At 35.0% G+C, this 19,667-nt stretch overlaps 1 protein-coding gene across 1 annotated transcript in view; it reads left to right on the top strand.

The window, feature by feature from the left end:
* Positions 1-17,850, top strand: part of LOC102596687 (polyadenylate-binding protein 1-like) — a 20,102-nt gene extending 2,252 nt beyond the window's left edge. Inside the window, exons 3-6 of the mRNA XM_006358122.2 lie at positions 6,753-6,820; positions 14,952-15,143; positions 15,228-15,352; positions 17,442-17,850. Coding sequence (XP_006358184.1) covers positions 6,753-6,820; positions 14,952-15,143; positions 15,228-15,352; positions 17,442-17,487 — 431 coding nt within the window. The 3' untranslated portion in view covers positions 17,488-17,850. The remainder of the gene's footprint in view (positions 1-6,752; positions 6,821-14,951; positions 15,144-15,227; positions 15,353-17,441) is intronic.
* The last annotated feature ends 1,817 nt before the right edge of the window (positions 17,851-19,667 follow it).

Here is a 19,667-nt window from a genome sequence, read left to right as displayed (position 1 = left end):
TGTGTGGTGGCGGGGGGGGGGGGGGGGGTCATCATTTTAAAGAAGTGAGCAGCAAAAGATTTTGTTAAACTTGTTCATAAAAAAAAAATGATCCTAATGTGATGTCAAATGAGTTCATAAAAAAATTAAATCTAAATATAAGCTAAAGCATCATTAAAAATCAAATTAACAATATATTTAAAAAAAATAATTGATTCAACAGTACATTATTTTGAAGTAATCTTTTTTTTCCTCAAAAGAAAAATTAAAATGCTAGTGCAAATGATATTTAAAGGAAGAAAAGGCAAAAAAAAAAAAAGAAGAGAAGATAATCAGCATCTAATTTTGAAAAATGATCTAAAGATGATTGCAAAAAAATCTAATTGGAAGTATGAAAATAAGTTACTTGTGGTGGAGGATATATGTATTACTGAGACACATAAAGCACACATAATAAGTGTTTTTATTATATAGCAAATATGATATTTGTATTACTGAGACACATAAGCACACATAATAAGTATTTTTATTATATAACAAATATTTTAATAGTGAAGAGTATTAGGAAGGAAATTTTCAAGAACTAAAGCCTATGACCATTTTTTAATTGGAAACGTAACTTGTTGTACAAAAAGGCCTCGAAAGAAAAAGTTCAGAGCAAACAGGAATAGAACTCGTGACCTTAAGGAGAGTATGAACCCCCACCCCCCAATTGCAAAGCTAGGCTATTAGGTTCTGTTAAGGGGGTTCAAAACTTAGTATATATCAGAAAATATAAGTTTTGATCTTATATACATAGTGTAATTCGGGGGTCTCCCCCACCTGGATCCAAGAAAGATCATGGAGAAAAAAGAAGGAAGTCCTAGTCTCCTAGATATCAGCTGTGATGGGCAATGCAAAAAGAAAGGGTCAACACTTTCTAAATTCTGTTTTCAGAGATAGCATCTGTTGACAAGAGTAATTTCCTTTCTGCTAAGATTGTCTTGAGTCTGGCAGGCATTGTTGAGTTGCAATTGATGAGTAGGTAGTTCCTCTTCTAGAGATATCTTAATGTTATCAAAGCACCTACTTACTGCTGGTTTTGGACATCAATGATACTTGCCTCTTCAAAAAACAGAAATGAAAACTAAAAGAAGTATTTTCTTCATGAAATTGCTCCAGCAACCAAGTGCTGGAAACTGTGCAAATACACTGATTGACTTTTTCCTTCCTACTAAAAGGAATCTGTGAAGTCTGAGGAGTCGAAACGATTTGCACTTTTCAAGTTACCACCAAAAGGCTAAAAACTTGAAGCAACTAAATTTTATACAATGAGTAGCAATTGCTTTTCCTTCAAAACATCTTGAGTTACTTCCCTTCCAAATTGTCCACATTATGAATAATAGATCAGTGTACAGAATGTCCTGGGTTATTTTGTTGTTTGACTTCTCCAGCTGCTTATGACCTCCTTAAGATGTTGGTGTATGCTTTTTTTCTGTTTTAAATATTCAACTGTCAATATGCTTGAAGAGAAGTACAAAAGTTTTCTGATTTAGCAGTTTAGAAAACTTAAAGAAATAATATTGAATAAAGCCACAAGATTCACATTTCAAATCTCGGGCATAAGAAACTCTAGCTTGACCTTTGACAATATCAGTTAATACAATCTGTTTTTTCTGATGGTTAGACGACTTCACAATTGTAATCAACTACTATATTTTAACAGACATTGTGCTTAAGCTAGGTGGCTGTGAGGAAGAAATATATGGTTTCATGAAGTTTGAAATATAATTGTAAACCTCAACCTTGTGCATTGTTTTGAGGCTCAACAGTCAGTTTGTTGACGAACTATTCTTGGAAGGTTTTATATGCTAATTCAAAGGCTCAAAAACTTGTCAAAATTGGATTTTTGTTTAGACTTATCAATTTGTTTAGTATATTTTTTAAAGAGTTGTTTTTTGTAGAACTATTACGCATTTCAATTTTGTTGGAAAAGATTGTTTGAGTATGTGATCCAGTTTTTGGGTAAAGAGAACTAAGTTATGCTACAAAATGATTGGTATTGTATCTCTCTGCTGCAATTGTGGTTAGGAAAATCTTGGTTGGAATAAACTTTATGGATGTACTGTATTTAGTTCATGCTGTGTTTAGTGAATCAATGGTTATTGCTGCAATTCTCTATTGGCCTTTTTACTTGAATAGATCTACTCAGTTGAGGAGCAAGATGTATATTGCGATGGTAGTGCATGTTGTGGGGTAAAGATAGCTACATGGTAGGTGCAGCAACAAGCTAAAGTAGAGGTTGCAAGTATTTTTTTTCCTTTCTTCACTTGAAGAAGGTGGGATTAGATGGTTGTTGGGTGGACAAAATCCTAGAACGAGGCCTTTGACTATGTTTACGAATGAATATACGTTTACTTGATCAACAAATTTTTTTTAGGTGTTGCAAGATCCTATACCTCCTTGTGTTTTTCGCTTTTCTACTCTTAAAGTTAAAGCCTAACCTTCTTCTTTTGAATTTTTTTTACTGCGTCAATGCAATTCAATTTGTTGATTCGAGTAAGTGTGTTATTATTTTGTTATTTATTGTATTTTCAGAATATAATTGGATTCTTATTGATAATTGTTGAAAGCCCTTTAACCCTCTGCAAGCAGAAACAGCTGAAACCTTTCTTAGTCCACCAGCATACAAACCCTTAAATTGGTCAACTTTGACCAAACTTTTCTTTTTGAACTGTTAAAGTAGTAGGAAACTTTTACCAAACTTATTATGCCCCTTTTGTCAATGAGATGACCAGTAATGAAGATTCCGTTATTGGCTTGGGAAATAAAAAAAAATTACATTTGCCTAATGTGGTCGAATTTCCTTTTGTAGAATGGGCTTAATTCTTTCACTCTAGCTTATTTATTTTTCTTTTATCTGGATTGGTTAACAACAACAGAAAATCGAATTTAATTATGCATGTTATCCTGGAATCTACTAAGGCACCTACAAGAGAATCAATTAAGGACAGTAGCTGTTTGGTCCTCGTAATGTTATCTCTACAATTTTGAAGCTCATCATCATGGCTGCAATTTTTTTTTAATCCCAAACCTCAAGGCATTAACCAACTTTTGATTAGCTATTATAGAGAGGCAAATCATTGACTCCATCTGAAGAAAGCTCTGTAGTGGCAAGGATGTGTCCACTACAGTTTTTTTTTTAATTATTACTTAAAAATGGAAGAGCAAACACAGGACTAGGTATAACAACGGCTTTCTCTTACCCCAAATGGCACTGTTTCATCTTCAAAAGTCCTTTCAACCTTAACAGCTGACTAAATGCTGCGGGAAGGATCATTTTGGGTTACCTTTTCTTGGTCTTCTCATTAGTTCAAGTGATATATGTGTTTGGATCTTAGTAAAAAGAGCTAGATGGTTGGAGAAGTGTGTTTCTAGTGCCTACTATGTTAAGTATTTTCCTAATCAATGTATAATATGTACTAAGATTATTTTCTTTGGTTCCATAATTTTCTTAAAGATCTCTAGATTTTCTTATGGAAACAAATGAAAAGATTGGCTTTCCTCATAAATGCTTGAATCTTCTTTCCTAATTGAAAACAAAGTCCATGTAGTTTCAGATTAGACCCTCTTTTTGTTGCAAGTTTAGAGTCTTTCTAGCTATTCTTCTACATGATTTCCAGGAGTCTGAGTTTGAGGGGTTGTATCTATGATTGGTTTTTTTTTTTTTTGATGACAAGGGAAACCCGCAGCCGCTACCCTTTGGGTGCGCACAGGGTAAAACCCCCGCTCCTATGCAATAGCTCGCATTGGGTTTTTCAAATCTTTCTTGTCACAAAGTCTGTTTAAGTTGCTTCTTACTGCGAAAGAGTTCTTTTCTTCTCAAACTTGGAATTATCTAAATAAGATACCGGTACATGTGTGCCAAATCTGTAATATCTGTTGTTTGGGCCTCATGATTCCAGACCAGGTAGATCTAGTTAGAACAGTAATAGCCATGGAATATTTGCAATAACTAGTTTCTGATTTTCTCCTGCATTTCAACAGGGGGACTATATATTCTTGCATTGTGGAAAAATTGTCATTTTTTGAAATAGATGGAAAAAAAATAATATAAAATTGTCATTTGTGAATAGTGATTCCATTCCCCCGGTATTGGTTATGTTACAAGGAGCTTGTTTAATGTAATAGTGTAATACGTTAGTGAATGAATCGTTTTTACATAAATCCCAAGTTTATCTTCTGGTACATTGTTAGTTTGATGACGAAGTTATCTTCCTGAATAAATAAGTATTTATTGCAATTTTCTTGTATGTACTTAATATATACTCTAAAGTACTGTCATGCCAAATAAATCCCAACTTGTCTCTTTTCTATTGGTAAATGGCTTTGATCACTTGTCTTCCTGGAGAAAATTGATTTCTTCTAAAAGATTCCTTCGTTACATCTTCATTTCTGTCACCGTATAAAATTAGATGTTCTTGTTGGTTAGCTAAAACTTGGTCTCTAGGTTGGCTTCCTTCATCTGTTCTTCCAATCACCTATAAGACGAGATATCTTGCAGGAAGATGACTGGAGAAGTTCGCTGCTTTGTACCTAGGCGATCTTTGTGGCCGATCCCAGCGCCTAAGAGTGGGCTTTTGTTTCTTTTTTTTTTCTTTCCCTTTTTGCACTCTGTTCTTTTAATCTCAGATATATCTAGAAAAAGAAATCTATTTCAAGGTGAAAATGGTTGTTTATTTTTTCCTCTTTCTTTGATTTATTGGTTTCTTTTTGCCCTCCTTTTTTGTGTCTGTTAGCTATATTCATCCTGTAATCGGCATGATTTTCTAGATCCCATCCTCTTTCAGAAATTCTTTTAGGTGCTAATTTCTTCTTTTACACACAGGAACTTTCATTTTGTATGGTTTCTTTTTGCCTTTCTCCTTTTTTGTGTTTGCTGTATCCTTCCTGTTATCAACATGATTTTGTAGATCTAGACCATTCTCGTATAAAATACTTTGAGGTGCTAATTTCTTGTTGGACACACTAGCTTGTCATTTGACTTGTTAAAGGGAAAAAAACTTTTATTTGGCCCATGAATTTGGTTATAGTTGATTACTCGTCTGTTTCTTCTAGATAAAATGTGATACTGGTAGAGTGTAAATGGGAAATTAGGCTGCACCATTGGGTATATATAGGGAAAGAAATGAATTAGACCAAACTGTGGTCGATAATAAGTGCTACATTTGGTTTGCATCAGCTATCCATTAATATTAGGAAATTGGGGAAAAGGAGGACCCTTTTATTATAATTGATTCTATTAATTTGTAGCTTGTTTCATACTTTGTCAAAAAAAAAGAAGCTTGTTTCATGATGATTATATGAGAAACTCGGTGCTATTGGAAGTCTTTATTTTTTTGCTATAAATGACGAGCAATGGTAAGCAATGGGTTATTACGTCATGGGTGAAGCGTTGTTTTTATTATATAGAGAGACACAAAGTGATCCCAGCTAGACGCAGTTGAGTCTTTGAATCTGCCTATAGAAAGAAAAAGATAGACAAAATTAAGGAAACTAGTATGCTGCTACGCTTTTAACATTGTTCATCGTTTTCATCTTCTCAAGGTTTAACACCTTCTCTACTGCTGTGATGGATTTAAAAAAACATCTACTGTTTCTGTTTCTCTACTCCTTTTGATTTACATCTCTCTCTTTTTCCTCTTCAAACAGTGAATCTTTCTTCTTCTCTTAGTGTGTGAGCCTTTTTCGCTTGGACTTCTTTTTTCCTCCTCTTTTACTCTCTTAGTACATTTATTTGAGTAATTAATATGCAGTATTTGTTGCACATTTACTCTTTTCTTATTGTTGATTATTTGCAAATTGAAAATCAATGTGATTAAAGTTTTTGATGTATGACCTTCTTGAAATTACATGTTAATGATGTTTAATTTGAATTGTTGGATTAATATTGTCATTATTGTACATCGGGTGATAGTAATTGTGATTATCATTGCGATTTGATATTTTAATTTCTCAGTTCATATATGTTACATGATCTTATCAAAAATTCATATATGTTATGAGATTTTTCTGTTTCCATTAATTGGGCGCTTCCCTCAAAAGAAGTGCAAGTGTTGCTTCTTGCATACACACCACCCTCCTTATACCCCACTTGTGGGATTACAGAGGGTGGTGTGTATGCAAGAAGCTACACTCACACTTCTTTTGAGGAAAGCGCCCAATTAATTGAAACAGAAAAATACCGTAACATATATGAATTAAGAAATTAAAATATCAAATCACAGTTACTATCACCCAATGTACAATAATGACAATATTAATCCAACAATTCAAATTAAACATCATTAACATGTAATTTCAACAAGACCATATATTAATAACTTCAATCACATTGATTTTCAATTTGCATATGATCAACAATAAGAAAAGAATTAATTTGCAACACATACTGCATATTAATTACTCAAATATAGCAAAAATTACAACTTAATGGTACCTTTTTAAAAACATGAGTGAAACTTAGGGTGCTTCTGAAGGTCTCGCAATTCTCTGACGCATAGAAGAACAGTGAATTTGTTTCAGTTATCTTAGGTTTTGGACTTTTGTTTTTGAAGAGATAGTGTGGAATTTTTTCCCTTTAATAGCAAACCCCATCCTCCCCAAAAAACAAGGGAAATCCTAATATTCTTCTGTGATTTCTTGTCCTAAATGTTATATTTGAAGTGAGGAGATAGGCATTGTCAAAAATGCTTATGGGTTATTTGTTGTTCATAAATTGTGCTTATGTGCAGATCCAACTGCTTCTGCTAGTCAGGCTGAAAAGGAGGAGGTGGATGGACGATCCATATATGTCGGTAATGTGAGATTTATCGCCTTTGCCTCAACATATAAATTTGTTTTTTTTCCTATATGACAAGTTTCTTACTTATAGCATCATCCTTCTCTTTATAAGGCTTATATTGTGTTAATCAATGACAGGAGTTAATTTATAGTTCAGCCTTATCTGATTATTTGCTTTTGCATTTTAATCCAATGACAGAAACTGCAGATTACTTTATAGCTCAAAAATTGGTTGCCTATAGTTTTTTTCCCTTCGATTTTATACTAGATAGGCAAATGGCCCGTGCTCAAGGGCCCAACATAGGGGTGTGCAAAAACCGATTTAACCAATAAACCGAACCGAAAAAAATACTATTGGTTTATTGATATTGGGTTATTGGGCTAACGGTTTTTAAACGGTTTTGCAAAATTTTTATTGGGTTATTGGTTTGGTTTCCGGTTTTATAATTTTTGTTAATGGTTAAATTGATAACCCAATAAGACTATACTAAATTTACTAGTCTTATTGTTAATGGTTAAACGATTGTTACTTTCACACTTTTTCCTTTGAATGTGTCTAGTGTCTAAACTTGCAAGAAAAATGATTGTTACTTTTATGATTATTACTTTCATGCCAAATGCTGGAAAAATCATATGGTTTATTTGAAATTTTCTTATCGTGTATATAATATATATGAGTATTTTCTTATTGGTTAAACCGAAAACCGAACCGTTAAGTACCATAAACCGATTAACCAAAAACCGATAAGAAATATGTTATTGGTTTGGTTATCGGTTTGACGTATTTACAAACCGAAAATCGATAAACCGAACCAATAACACCTAAAACCGAACCGAACCGACCGATGCGCACCCCTAGCCCAACATGTTGGTTTTTGATGCAATTTTTTTCACAATTATTTTTGGGCAACACAACTAAAATAATTAGACTAAACTCAGTCAAATGCCTCCATACTAACACAACAGAACATGTCATCTCTATATACAATGTGTGAAATAGATAATCATCGGAAAATACTTATGTACCAGTACATCGTTATTCATATAACAGGATTTTTTCATCTACAATATGTGCATAAGCAATTTTGAATTCATCATTTCCTACAAGTAACAATTGTAGTCATCAACTTATAAGACAACCTTTTTATCATTTTATAAACCACCATATGAAGAAGTTTAGGATGAATACCTGCAAAAGAGAAGTAAATAATAATTAATTAAAATATTGAAACTATTCTAAAAGTACTCTTAACTGACAAGCACAATGTTATTTTTCCAATGTAACAGTGGAGAAGAAGGACTAACAATGTTTTCCTAATCGCAAAACACACTGCTAAAAAAATACAATGTGCAAAACCAATAAGAATTTCAAATGTTTATTTAATTTCCAACCAAAAAAAATGATCCAATTATAGAAAGTGAGGTATATAAGCCTTGCACTTGATAAAACTCCGTCCATTGAAAACTCAAAAAATGCTCAAAGTTTGCACTATCACGTTTTTAGTTTCTCTATAATCCAAGAATAAAAAGAACCTGTAAAGATTAAGCTTTATGCATGATTAAGCTCTATAGGTGAGTAGATTTATCCACCTACAACTAAGTTTCTGCCGCATTCATGTTGCCTCTATGAGTGTGCTCAACTCTTTAAGACTTATTGAAAGTAAAAACATATATAGAAAATAGAGTCATAAGAACTGTTGATTTTTTTTTTTAAATGGTGAATTGATTTTTAGGCTATTGCATGAACTGCCTCGGATCTATTGAAATCTCAAGTTTAGATAAGTCTCACCTCTGACTTGTGTTATAGACCAACTAATTGCTAGAGAAGTAACTAGAACATGACTCCGGACCTGAATCAACAAGCTAGTCATTAGTCGTGCTCACTTTATGAAAATAGAAATCTTATTAACTTCATGTACCTTACAAAAAGAAAGAGAACCTTGTAACATAAAATTAACAAAAAATAAAATATAAATATGAAAGTCATCTACAATTGAGAGGTTAATAAGCTGCAACCAAGAAAACTCTTCTACAACATTTAGACTATGGCATGTCATCATTGGCATATCGATAAAAGAAAAAGGTTTAAATTAACAAAAGGGTTAACTGCATAAATGAAAATGCTACCAAAGACATGCCAACAGAAGTGTAAATACCTTTCATTCATCCACTTCAAAGAAAAATTGGATATGTTTACATACTATACAACACAAACCTTTCAATGAGATATATCCATAAATGAATATGCAGTGTCAGATCATCAACCTATAAAAGGGATGTAAGGCTCAAATATTCCTGCGAGCAAGCTAGAAAAGGAGAAAGATGACCCAATATACCTAGTGATGAGTCAATATATATTCTGAGTTCAACAGTATTCTAGATAAAAAAAAGCACAATACAGGAAAAATTATAATGGAAATGCATGCAAGAATGTCACTATAAATTTAAATAATTATTATTTGGATGAATGAATGGAAAAACAATAATTAAGTTATATATATGTTGTAGTACATTAAGACAGAACCAATCAATAAAGGTGCACACACTTTAGCACCACAACACCTATACTAAAGCACCAATTAAGCGAGGTGAAGCGCATAAACTGGGCTTCAGTGAGCTTCATGGATTAATGTATTTAAGCAAGCTTTAACAACATTATCAAGAAGCCGAAGAAATATGAAAATTAATGTAGCAAGTACGGTAATTCAAGAGATTTTAGAGGGAATAAGGAGAAACCTAAACAATACATCATTATTAGTGCACCTTTTACTTTTGAAGCTCATACTAACTATTATACCATTGCAAATATTCGACTCAGATGAGCATCTAGATAAATTTCAAGATAATTGAAATGAAGAATTGAACAATTGACACAACAGAACAAGTCAATTGTCAGGCAAGAAGAACAATATTTTCATTCTTTTCATCACTATGAGGTGACAAAATGTTTGTAGTAAATTTTAACAATCTAGTACTCCATGCTTTATGACTGTGAAACCCTCTTGTAGCTTATAGAAAATTTAGCATTAGAAATTTCAAGTTGGATATAGCTCAAGCCACATTATAAGATTTGGATTTAAAATTCTTGATACGGTGAACAAATTAATTGAAAGGTAGGAAAAGAATCAAGTTCATTCTCTCCACCATCAGAAACCAGATGAAAAGAGAAGTAAATCAGAAGGCAGTAGAAAGAATAAGATAGTTGATGGCTTAATGGGAGCAGATATTATGCTATGTTTATGCACAAGAGAAATAGGAAGCCATTCAAATCATACACCTGAAGGTTGAGGACTCCCTTCCAGGTTTGGTTTGCCCATCTCCTCACGTCGTTTCGAGTAGGGGCTTCATCTCCACTAGTAAACCTCCCTACCAAGCATCTACGGAACAGTGTATTCTCCTCCTGAAGGCATTTCTTCATCAGAGCTTTAGCTTGGATCTGTTGGATCCATTTGTTGTATGTGCTTGTAAATGGAGAACCTGTGGGTTTTTTTGAATCAGAAAGAGGACCGAGACAGGGTGATCCTCTTTCCCCTTTCCTGGTCATCCTGGCAAGTGCTTTAATGCTATGATGAGGATTGCTACACAAAATAGATGGATCAAAGGCTTCAAAGTGGGAGATAGAGGGGGGTAAGAGAAATTGGTCATATGCTCTATGCAGATGACACCATCATCCTTTGTGATCCTGTAGCAGAACAAATCAGCTTTATTAGAGTGATGTTGGTACTTTTTGAAGCAGTCGCTGGATTGAAAGTGAGCTGGGGAAAAGGTAGCCTCTTCTCTGTGAATGAGGTACCTCAGATACAATGGTTGGCAGGTATACTGGGGTGTAGTGTTGGGAGGCTGCCTACCACCTATCTAGGCATGCCATTGGGCAGTAATCACAAAGCCTTGGGAAATATGGGATGGTATTTTGAAGAAAACTGAAAAGAAGGTTTCTGGATGGAAGGCTCAATATCTTTCTATTGGATGAAGATTGCTCCTCATAAACTCTGTTCTTGAGTCTCTGCCCACTTATGTGATGTCCCTATTCCCAATCCCAGCAAAAGTAGCGACAAATCTGAATAAGTTAAGGAGAAAATTCCTATGGCAAGGCAACAAAGATGGAAAAGGCAATAGCTTAGTAAACTGGGAAACTGCTCTCCTTAGCAAAGACAGGGGAGCTGGGATTTAAAATTTTGATACTACAAAATGAGAGCCTATTGAAGAATTGGTTGTGGAGGTACACTGAGAAGAGAAATGCCCTCTGGAAAGAGGTGATTATAGCTAAATATGGTGAGTTAAACCCTTGGTGTACAGAGAACACAACAGAACCTTGTGGTGTGGGAGCATGGAGATCAATTAGACTCTTGTGGCCACAAATGGAGGCAAATTTATATATCAAGGGGGGAAGTGGCACTAAAACAAAATTTTAGAAGGATGTTTGGATAGATTAATCCCCTCTTAGGGATCTCTTCCAAATTTGTGAAAATCCTGATGCTAATGTAGGTGATTGCTGGACTGAACAGGGTTGGGAATTAGTTTTTAGAGGACTTCTCAATGATTGGAGGTGGAAAGGGTGGCAGAGTTATTAGGGATGCTATGTGGAGTGATCATAAACACAAATGCCACAGACAGGATGTTGTTGAAGCACAACAAAGATGACTTTTTCTCAGTCAATAGTGCCTACAGAATAGGCCTCCAGGTGATGGCTGGGAGACCAAAACACCTCTGGAACTATTGCTGGAAGGGGGATATCCCTACAAAAGTGTAATGTTCCACTTGGCTAGTGATAAAGAGAGCTTGTTCAACATAGGAAGTATTTCAGAAGGGTAGACAGCTGGCCCCTAGGTGTTTTTTATGCAATTTGACAGGTGAAACTACCAGCCGCTTATTCTTGCATTGTAATTTCGCTGCTCAAATCTGGAATTTGTTCCTTAGCATTTCAAATCTGAATTGGACAATGCCAGAACATACGCATCAAAGCTGTTGAAGAGCTGGGTAATGAGAGGAGGCAGCAAGAGTCCGAGGAGATGGTGGAAGTTAATACCATCATGTATATGTTGGTCAGTTTGAAAGGAAAGGAATGGTAGATGTTTCAAAGATAGATCCAATTCCATACACAAGGTCAAATGGAATTGTATAGTATCTTTACTTTTTTTTGGTGTAAACAGTTGTGTATAGTAGACACAGATCAGATTGTAGATTTGGTGGCCAGCATGCCCTTAATGTTGAAGAATACAATCTTATCAATTTCAAAAAAATAAATAAAATGAGGCAGAACATCAAAGAGAGAGTTAAGGCAGAACAATAACAGTAGCAGACATCAATTTAACCCATAAAATTGGAAATTCTGAACACAACCAGAAGAAGATTAGGAAAATATCGAGAGAGAACTAATTTGATTTTGCAGTACTGGATGAAAAAATAAAAGAGAAGTTATGAGCTTTGAGTGATCGTGGAAGAAGATGGAAGAGAGTTAGGTAGAACATAACCACAGTAGCTATGAATTTAGTTATGAAATTGGAAAATATAATACTCAACCTTTGTCAAAAAATTTTTTGGAAAAGATTAGGACAAAAGCTGACTTAAGAATGTACACCCAGATGTGAAGATGAAGTCAATGAGCAGGCTTTGAATTTAAGTTTGGATGAAAGGAAATTCTGAACACTTGCGAGGAGTCTTCTGGGAATTCTCTGTTGTTGTAACAAAGAGATGAAACAATGGAATCTTCTGGAAATGTTGAGCAAAAGCTATTTATTTCTTGTCTTTCAGCAAAATTACGGATTTGCCCTTGGCCGTTCTTTTGATGGCATTTCTATATAATAGAAATATTAGTTGTTCTTTAACAGTGTAAGATGCAATTTTAACAGGAACTCACCTAGAAAGCAATAATATTGTTCGGCTTTGTAGAACAAACTTATTTTGCGCAGCAGTTATCTAATTGCTTTACTATGAGATTTTTTTTTTCATTATTGACACAGAAAATTGGTTTGTTGCTCTTCTACTTGTTCTTTTACTTTTGTTTTCTGTTTTACTTTCTCAGTTTTGCTCTTTTAGCCTTAGCTGCAATTTGTTGTGTGCAGAAGTATGAATACTTAGGATAAGTTTGTCTAGAAATGCATGACAGGAAGGCAACACTTTAGTTTGCTCGGTCTGGATGTTCCACTTTCGAGATTAGTTGCTGCATTTTGCCGTTAGGTTGAGTTGCTCTATTTGATAGAGCTAACCTCACATTACATCACTAACTAGCAAAAAAAAAGATATTTTTCCCTGCACGTCTTACAAAATTAACACCATAAGCATCTAAGAATCATATTTATATTGTTTGAAGCTGTTTCTGGACTTCATATAAACTGGAGCAAAAGTTTTGTTTACCCAGTGAATGAAGTCCCAGAAATCAACAGATTGGCTGGCATCTTGGGAGGTAAAGTGGGAGAAATGCCTACCACTTACCTAAGGATGCCTCTAGGTGCAAACAGTAAATCAAAGAACATATGGAATGCTAATGGTGGAGAAGTGTGAAAAAAAGCTGGTAAATTGGAGAAGTCAATACCTATCCTTGGGTGGAAGATTGACACTAATTAATAGTGTGCTTGATGCTATGCCAACCTACATGATGCTTTATCCCTATGCCAGGGAGTGTTTTAAAAGAAAGTTAGAAATCCTTCAGGAGAAACTTTTTATGGCAAGGAAAATGGGAGAGGGGGGGAAAGAAATATCACTTGGTGAAATGGGAAGTGGTGATAAACAACAAAAAATAAGGGGGGATGGGCATAAAGAATCTCAAAGTCCAATTCTGAGTCTCCTTTTGAAGTGGTTGTGGAGGTTTGCTTCTGTAGAACAAGGTCTGTGGAAAGATGTTATAATCTCCAGATATGCAATGGAGGACTCTTGGACTACAAAGGAAGTTAGAAGCCCTTATGGGGTTGGTTTATGGAGAACAATCAGGAATTTGTGGCCTAAAATATGGAGAAATTCAAAAATTGATTTAGGAAATGGAAGGAAGAAATTCTTCTGGAATGATGTGTGGGTTGGACAACACTCTCTAAAACAGTTGCATCCTGAGATTTATAATCTGAACCAACAGAAGGAAGCAACAGTAGCAGAAGTCAAAGACAACCAAGGATGCAACCTATCTTTTAGGAGAAGGTTGAATGACTGGGAAATAGACAAATTAGCAGATTTTTACAAGTCTTTGTAGCAGGCAAGTAACCTTGACGCAAAGGAGGACAGTTTACAATGGTTGAGGGCCAACACTGGGAAGTTCACAATAAAATCAGCTTATAGACATTTTGATAGGCCAGCTGAAATGTTGTTACCGTGGTCTTGGAAGATGATATGGAAAATTAATGTACCTCACAAGGTGGCTTGTTTCACCTGGTTGGTAGCTAGGGAAGTAGTACTAACTCAGGACAATCTAATGAAAAGGGGAAGACAGTTATGCTCCAGGTGTTTTTTTTGTGAAATAGAAACAGAGGCAACAAACCATCTCTTCTTCCATTGCAGAGTGACACAGAAATTGTGGCAGGTCTTTTTGTATTTGAGGGGAATCAGCTGGTCCATGCCAAGACACACCTCAGATTTTCTAGCATGCTGGAATAGAAAAGGGTATTCATCAGGTCACAAGGAGAGATGGAAGATTGTCCCTGCTTGCATCTGGTGGACAATTTAGAAGGAAAGGAACCAGAGATGCTTCGAAAACAAGAGCATCCCTTTCCAGAGTTTGAAGTTGAACTGTCTTATAACCCTTTATTTTTGGTGTAATCATGTCCTCCCCAAAGAGATGGAGGCTATTACTCACTTTTTAGATAGTTTAGGAGGGGTATAAATGATAGATCTTTTGGTTTTGCTTACTGTATACTCATGTAGTTACTACTGAAATGCACCATTGGTGTATTGTTGTCTATAAAATGTTAACTTTCTCAAAAAAAATAAAAATCATGTTAGTTAAAAACATCTAAGGCGCCCCTCATCATTAGTCTTTGAATGTGGCTTGATATTTGCAATGCTATATTCTTAATACTCCTTATGTGACTCAAGTTTTTGGGACCGGATATCTGACATGAGGCCACCCCCCAAAAATTAAAATATGCTGACCCCCCCCATCTCTTGTGAAAATGCTTAGAATAATGTCATTTGATTTTTTATTTTTTGTTGCATTTCAACTTCAGGTAGATTATGCTTGCACACCTGAGGAAGTGCAGCAGCATTTCCAGTCGTGTGGCACTGTTAACAGGGTAACTATCCTGACCGACAAGTTTGGCCAGCCGAAAGGTTACGCCTATGTCGAATTCGTTGAAATGGAGGCTGTTCAAAATGCACTTCTATTAAACGAATCAGAGCTTCATGGGCGGCAGTTGAAGGTCCATAACAATCATCTTAATGATTTATCGACTCTGTTTCACCTTCTAGACCTTTAACCACTATGTTTTTTTTGTCATGTATAGGTATCTGCCAAGCGGACAAATGTTCCTGGTATGAAGCAATTTCGAGGAAGGCGATTTAATCCTTATGCAGGATACCGCCCTCGACGTGCGTTCGTGCCTGGTGCTCCAGTCTTTCCACCTTTTGGGTAATTAACAATGATGCTATCCTCTGCAGAACCTTTATTTTAGTGTGCCAATATATATATATATATATATATATATATAAATATATATGATGCTTCTATATTCTACTATATCATCTAGTGCTCGAGAGAACCCCCTCTCCTTGGGTCTTCTTCCTACTTCTCTTTTTCGAGAGCTGAGGATTAGAGTTGCATCCCATGGACTTTTGGTTCCATGGATATTTATGTTTTAGACAGTTTCAGAATGCATGAGTGGTACTGTTTTATTTGTTACATGGGGCAATTTATTTTTCCTTTTGTTTCCTTTTTCTTTTTCTTTTTGTCTGGGTATGGGGGTGCTTAAAAGGTGTATCAAGATTTTAGCAGTTCATAGTGCAACTTGCCACCCTAGATGCTAGATGAGCTACAAAATCATAAAAAAAGGTCAAGAAATTTTCGATAGTACGTGACGGGTAGGGTTGGTGGTTCTGTATTTGGGGTAAAGGCTAACATATTTTAAAATATGCGTTGCAAAAGAAAACGAGAAGGCATTCAACCTTGTCTCTATCAATCTTGATCTTTCTTTGAAGTACAACCTCCCCTTCTCTACCCCAACCCAAAAAGAAGAGGCATCAAATTGTTTACTAACCAAAACAAAGTAGATCTTTGTTTGACCATTCTTTTGGGGCTAGACGTCTTTGTCTGATATCTAGGATTAGGAGCAAAGTGCTGGGGACAGGGATTAAAGCAGTTTCCACCCTGACCAATAATATTGTTCTGGCCCTTGTCACTTCACTAAACATTGTGCTAAAGCTCAGGTTATCTCCTTACTCGTCGAATTTCATTTAAGTTCCAGTATGCTGTCAGTTGCAACTTCATATGTCATTTATTTATCACTCAATTTCTGAAGGAAGTCAAGTTGAATAGTAAGTGGTCCCTCAACTTGGATTCCACCTATTCTGAATGCCTTGAGGGGTCTGCACTTGCTACATAATCTACTTGAACATCCATTTGTTTGAACTACACTGTTGCCCCTGCCTACATGAGCAGTTGTCCAGAGCTCCCTGCCTCCCAAATAAAATGGATTCTTGTGTTGTCTTTGGTTGGCTTAGTTTTTAGGATTTCTGCCTTTAAATGAAGTAGGATGTTGGGTTTCTTGTAAAGCCACAGCATGTGGCATGGAGATTGTGTTGATCTGAAATGGTAATCCAAGGGGTTAATTCTTTGTGTTGGTATTTTGACTAAATATGACCTAAAGTCCTATGCTTCTGGATTAGCATCTCAGCTACTCGAACTTGTCTATTTTCAAGTTTATCAGTGTTCTCTTATTGATGGAAGGGTCAAGTCAGCAGTTCACTGAAATAATCTGGATGACTCATTGACTCCTATGTCTAATCTATGTTACACAATCACAGTTACATATACCTATCTAAAATGCATCACTTGACTGTTTTTTTAAGACATTGCATCACAACATCTGCAACGCATTCTGCAGCCCCTTTTTGCACTGGCAGTACGTATCAAAATCAGCTGTTTCGTTTTTGTAACTCTAATGCAAATGTAAGCAACAATGCTCCCCGTACTACTGCCAGTTAAGCAAAATACAAGTTATCCTTCAGAACTGAAAAAATAGGTGTTGCATCAACTGTTAAATGAGAATAATATAGAACTTACTTGTAGGGTATCTTGTTGCAGTAACACATGTCAACTTATATTGGTCCAATATAAGTTGTTTATAAGATTTGTTCAGTCGAATTTATTTCCTATTATCCTGTAAGTATTCCTGATAAGCTGGTACTAATCTTTTTAATATCAAAGAGAACTGAAATTGGTTTGAATGCTTTATGCCCTTCAGAACAGAGGGCTGAACTTCCGTAAATTTTCAGATATTTGTTTATCTGGATTACAGTGTTCCTAATTAGCATGCTCTCAATATGTCCTCCTTGACTCTTCATTTTTATAAGCTATAATATAACAGTTATGTAATTTTTACTCTTTTGTTTTATGTTCACTATCATTCTGATGTTTTGTCTTCTCAAGTTTCAACTGATGCCTGCTTGATGATTACATCAAACTTTAGTTAACAATTGTCCTGTTGTCATCTTATTTGCAGAAGGGTTCCAAGGTTCAGACGCCCCATCCGCTACAGACCATACTAGTGGATTTTAAGCTGGATTGCTGGCCTTCCTGAGAGAAGCATGGGCTCGCTTTGTGAAAGAGGCATCTCCTTGTTTTACTCTCTTTGGTTTCCTTTGGGAGTGCAAAGGATGTTATAATTCAAATTTCTTGTACCATTTAAGTCATGAGCTGACATAAATTTCAGCTCTGTGAATGATATTTTAGGTCTGTGGGGATAGAGAAGTTTTTTCTGTTGCTGGCTTGCTCAGGTGCTTGCATTTTGGGCAGCAAAAGGAAAAGACAAACAAAATAGATATTTGGTGTAGATGGTTATATTCTCTTTGAATTATGTCCTCTGATTTTACTGGGGAAAGAAAAGGTGTGTTTTTAGTTTGATGGGTGTATAATGTGGTTTGGTCACTCTTAAGCTACTCTCTCCTAAACCTCCTTGTCCCCAACTTCAAATCCTAGTGGCTACATGCAATGAGACCAATGGTGTTTAGTTTTCCAATAGGACTATTTATTACATGTCAGGGTGGATACAGAATGTTTTGGTACAGACGGAGATGAAGATTTTGTAGTGTGGTAAAGTGTCTCGTGAATAGAAAACGCACGAACATAACAATTGAAGTATCCCAAGTTGGTAATTGCACAGAGGGAAAATCCAAAATTTCGTCGAAAGTAGAGTTGAATTGAATCGACCTTCAAATCATCAAATATATGATGTCATAAGTTTGGGATCGAAATCCTCAATTTACATGCTCTTTTTCAGCATGATATCCTGCACTTTGTGTTCATGATATCTATATTCAGTTGTGCCTTGGAGATACAATTGAAGCACCTCTTTGAGAAAGAATCGAAATAGAATTAACTTAAATTTGAGATAGGAATTAAATGAAGAAATAGCATGTAAATATCAATAGCGATGTAAGAATTTACCTTGAACCAAAATCATGAAGGTTGCCTCCAAAATCTCCCAAAAATTTCTACTCCTTTTATTTCGTATTAAGTGAATTATTGATGTTTTTTTTGTTGTTCAAAATGATTGAATTATTCAAAGTTCAAGATAAATATTTGAATTTTTTTCTATGTTTCTCCTTTCCTTTAATGAAGTTTTACATTTTCTAGGAGATAAATTACACTACTTAAAAAGTTATATTTATGATTTTACAAAAGGGTAATATGAAAAATATGGTATAAATTATGTCCATAAATATTTTTCTTAATAGGTGTACACTACTTCATAAATTCACTTAATATGGGATAGATGGAGTGCTTTTTACCTATAGGACTAAAATCACAATTTTCCACATTTATAACTACGAATGATTTCTTTTTTGGTAATTAAAATTTTATTTACAAGTGAACGTTACAAATCAAGAAAAAGCTGTAGGTATGGACATAAGTTTCATCCTTGCTTTAGCTTAATATTCATATCTAATTAGCTACCTTTTTACAGATACATATTCAAATCATAGAATCTAGTAGCTAGGCGGGTTATCTATAAGTGAGCTCATTTTTTACACCTCTAATCTAGGATATGTATTGCTTCTTCCATGCATCTCTTGAATGATATGCCTAATGATTGAACTTGATAGTTGCTTCTTTTGTGTGAATACTCTGTTGTTATGCGCTAACCTTTGGTAATATATTGAACTAGCCATTGACAATTTATATACGAGTATTGTGCTATCTTTATCCTTCATATATTTGATTGTCCAAAGTCTAGTTCATTGTGCCTCTATTTATTCTTTGCCAAGTTAATATTTTACTCCACACTTTTGCAGTATACGAATATTGACAAACAGGTAGTTGAGATCCTCATTCATCTGTTGATATAAAGGGCATATAAGGGATTGTATGTTTGTATGACACTCTATTTAGCCAATCTATTTTTAATCGCAAGCTTTCTATTTACTACTAGGTACAAAATGAGCATCCATTTAGGAGATCTCATATTTATCCAATCTAGTTATCTCTACTTTACCTTTTTCATTGTACCCCCTCATTTGCATATATATTTTGTCAATGAAATACTTTTCCATGCCTTAGCATAACCAACCTCTTATAAATGTGGAGTATCTTTTAGAATTCTTTGAACCATCAAAGGAGCGTGTTTTGCTTGTATTGTCTACACATTATTCTATCCATAATAGTTATGTATCCAAGCAACCATAACTTGTCTTTTTTCTAGTATAGATTTCACAACTTTTCAATTGCA

This window comes from Solanum tuberosum, unplaced genomic scaffold, assembly GCF_000226075.1.
Source record: "Solanum tuberosum cultivar DM 1-3 516 R44 unplaced genomic scaffold, SolTub_3.0 scf00268, whole genome shotgun sequence".
Classification (NCBI taxonomy): Eukaryota; Viridiplantae; Streptophyta; class Magnoliopsida; order Solanales; family Solanaceae; genus Solanum; species Solanum tuberosum.
This window is presented reverse-complemented; position numbering and strand designations above follow the sequence as displayed.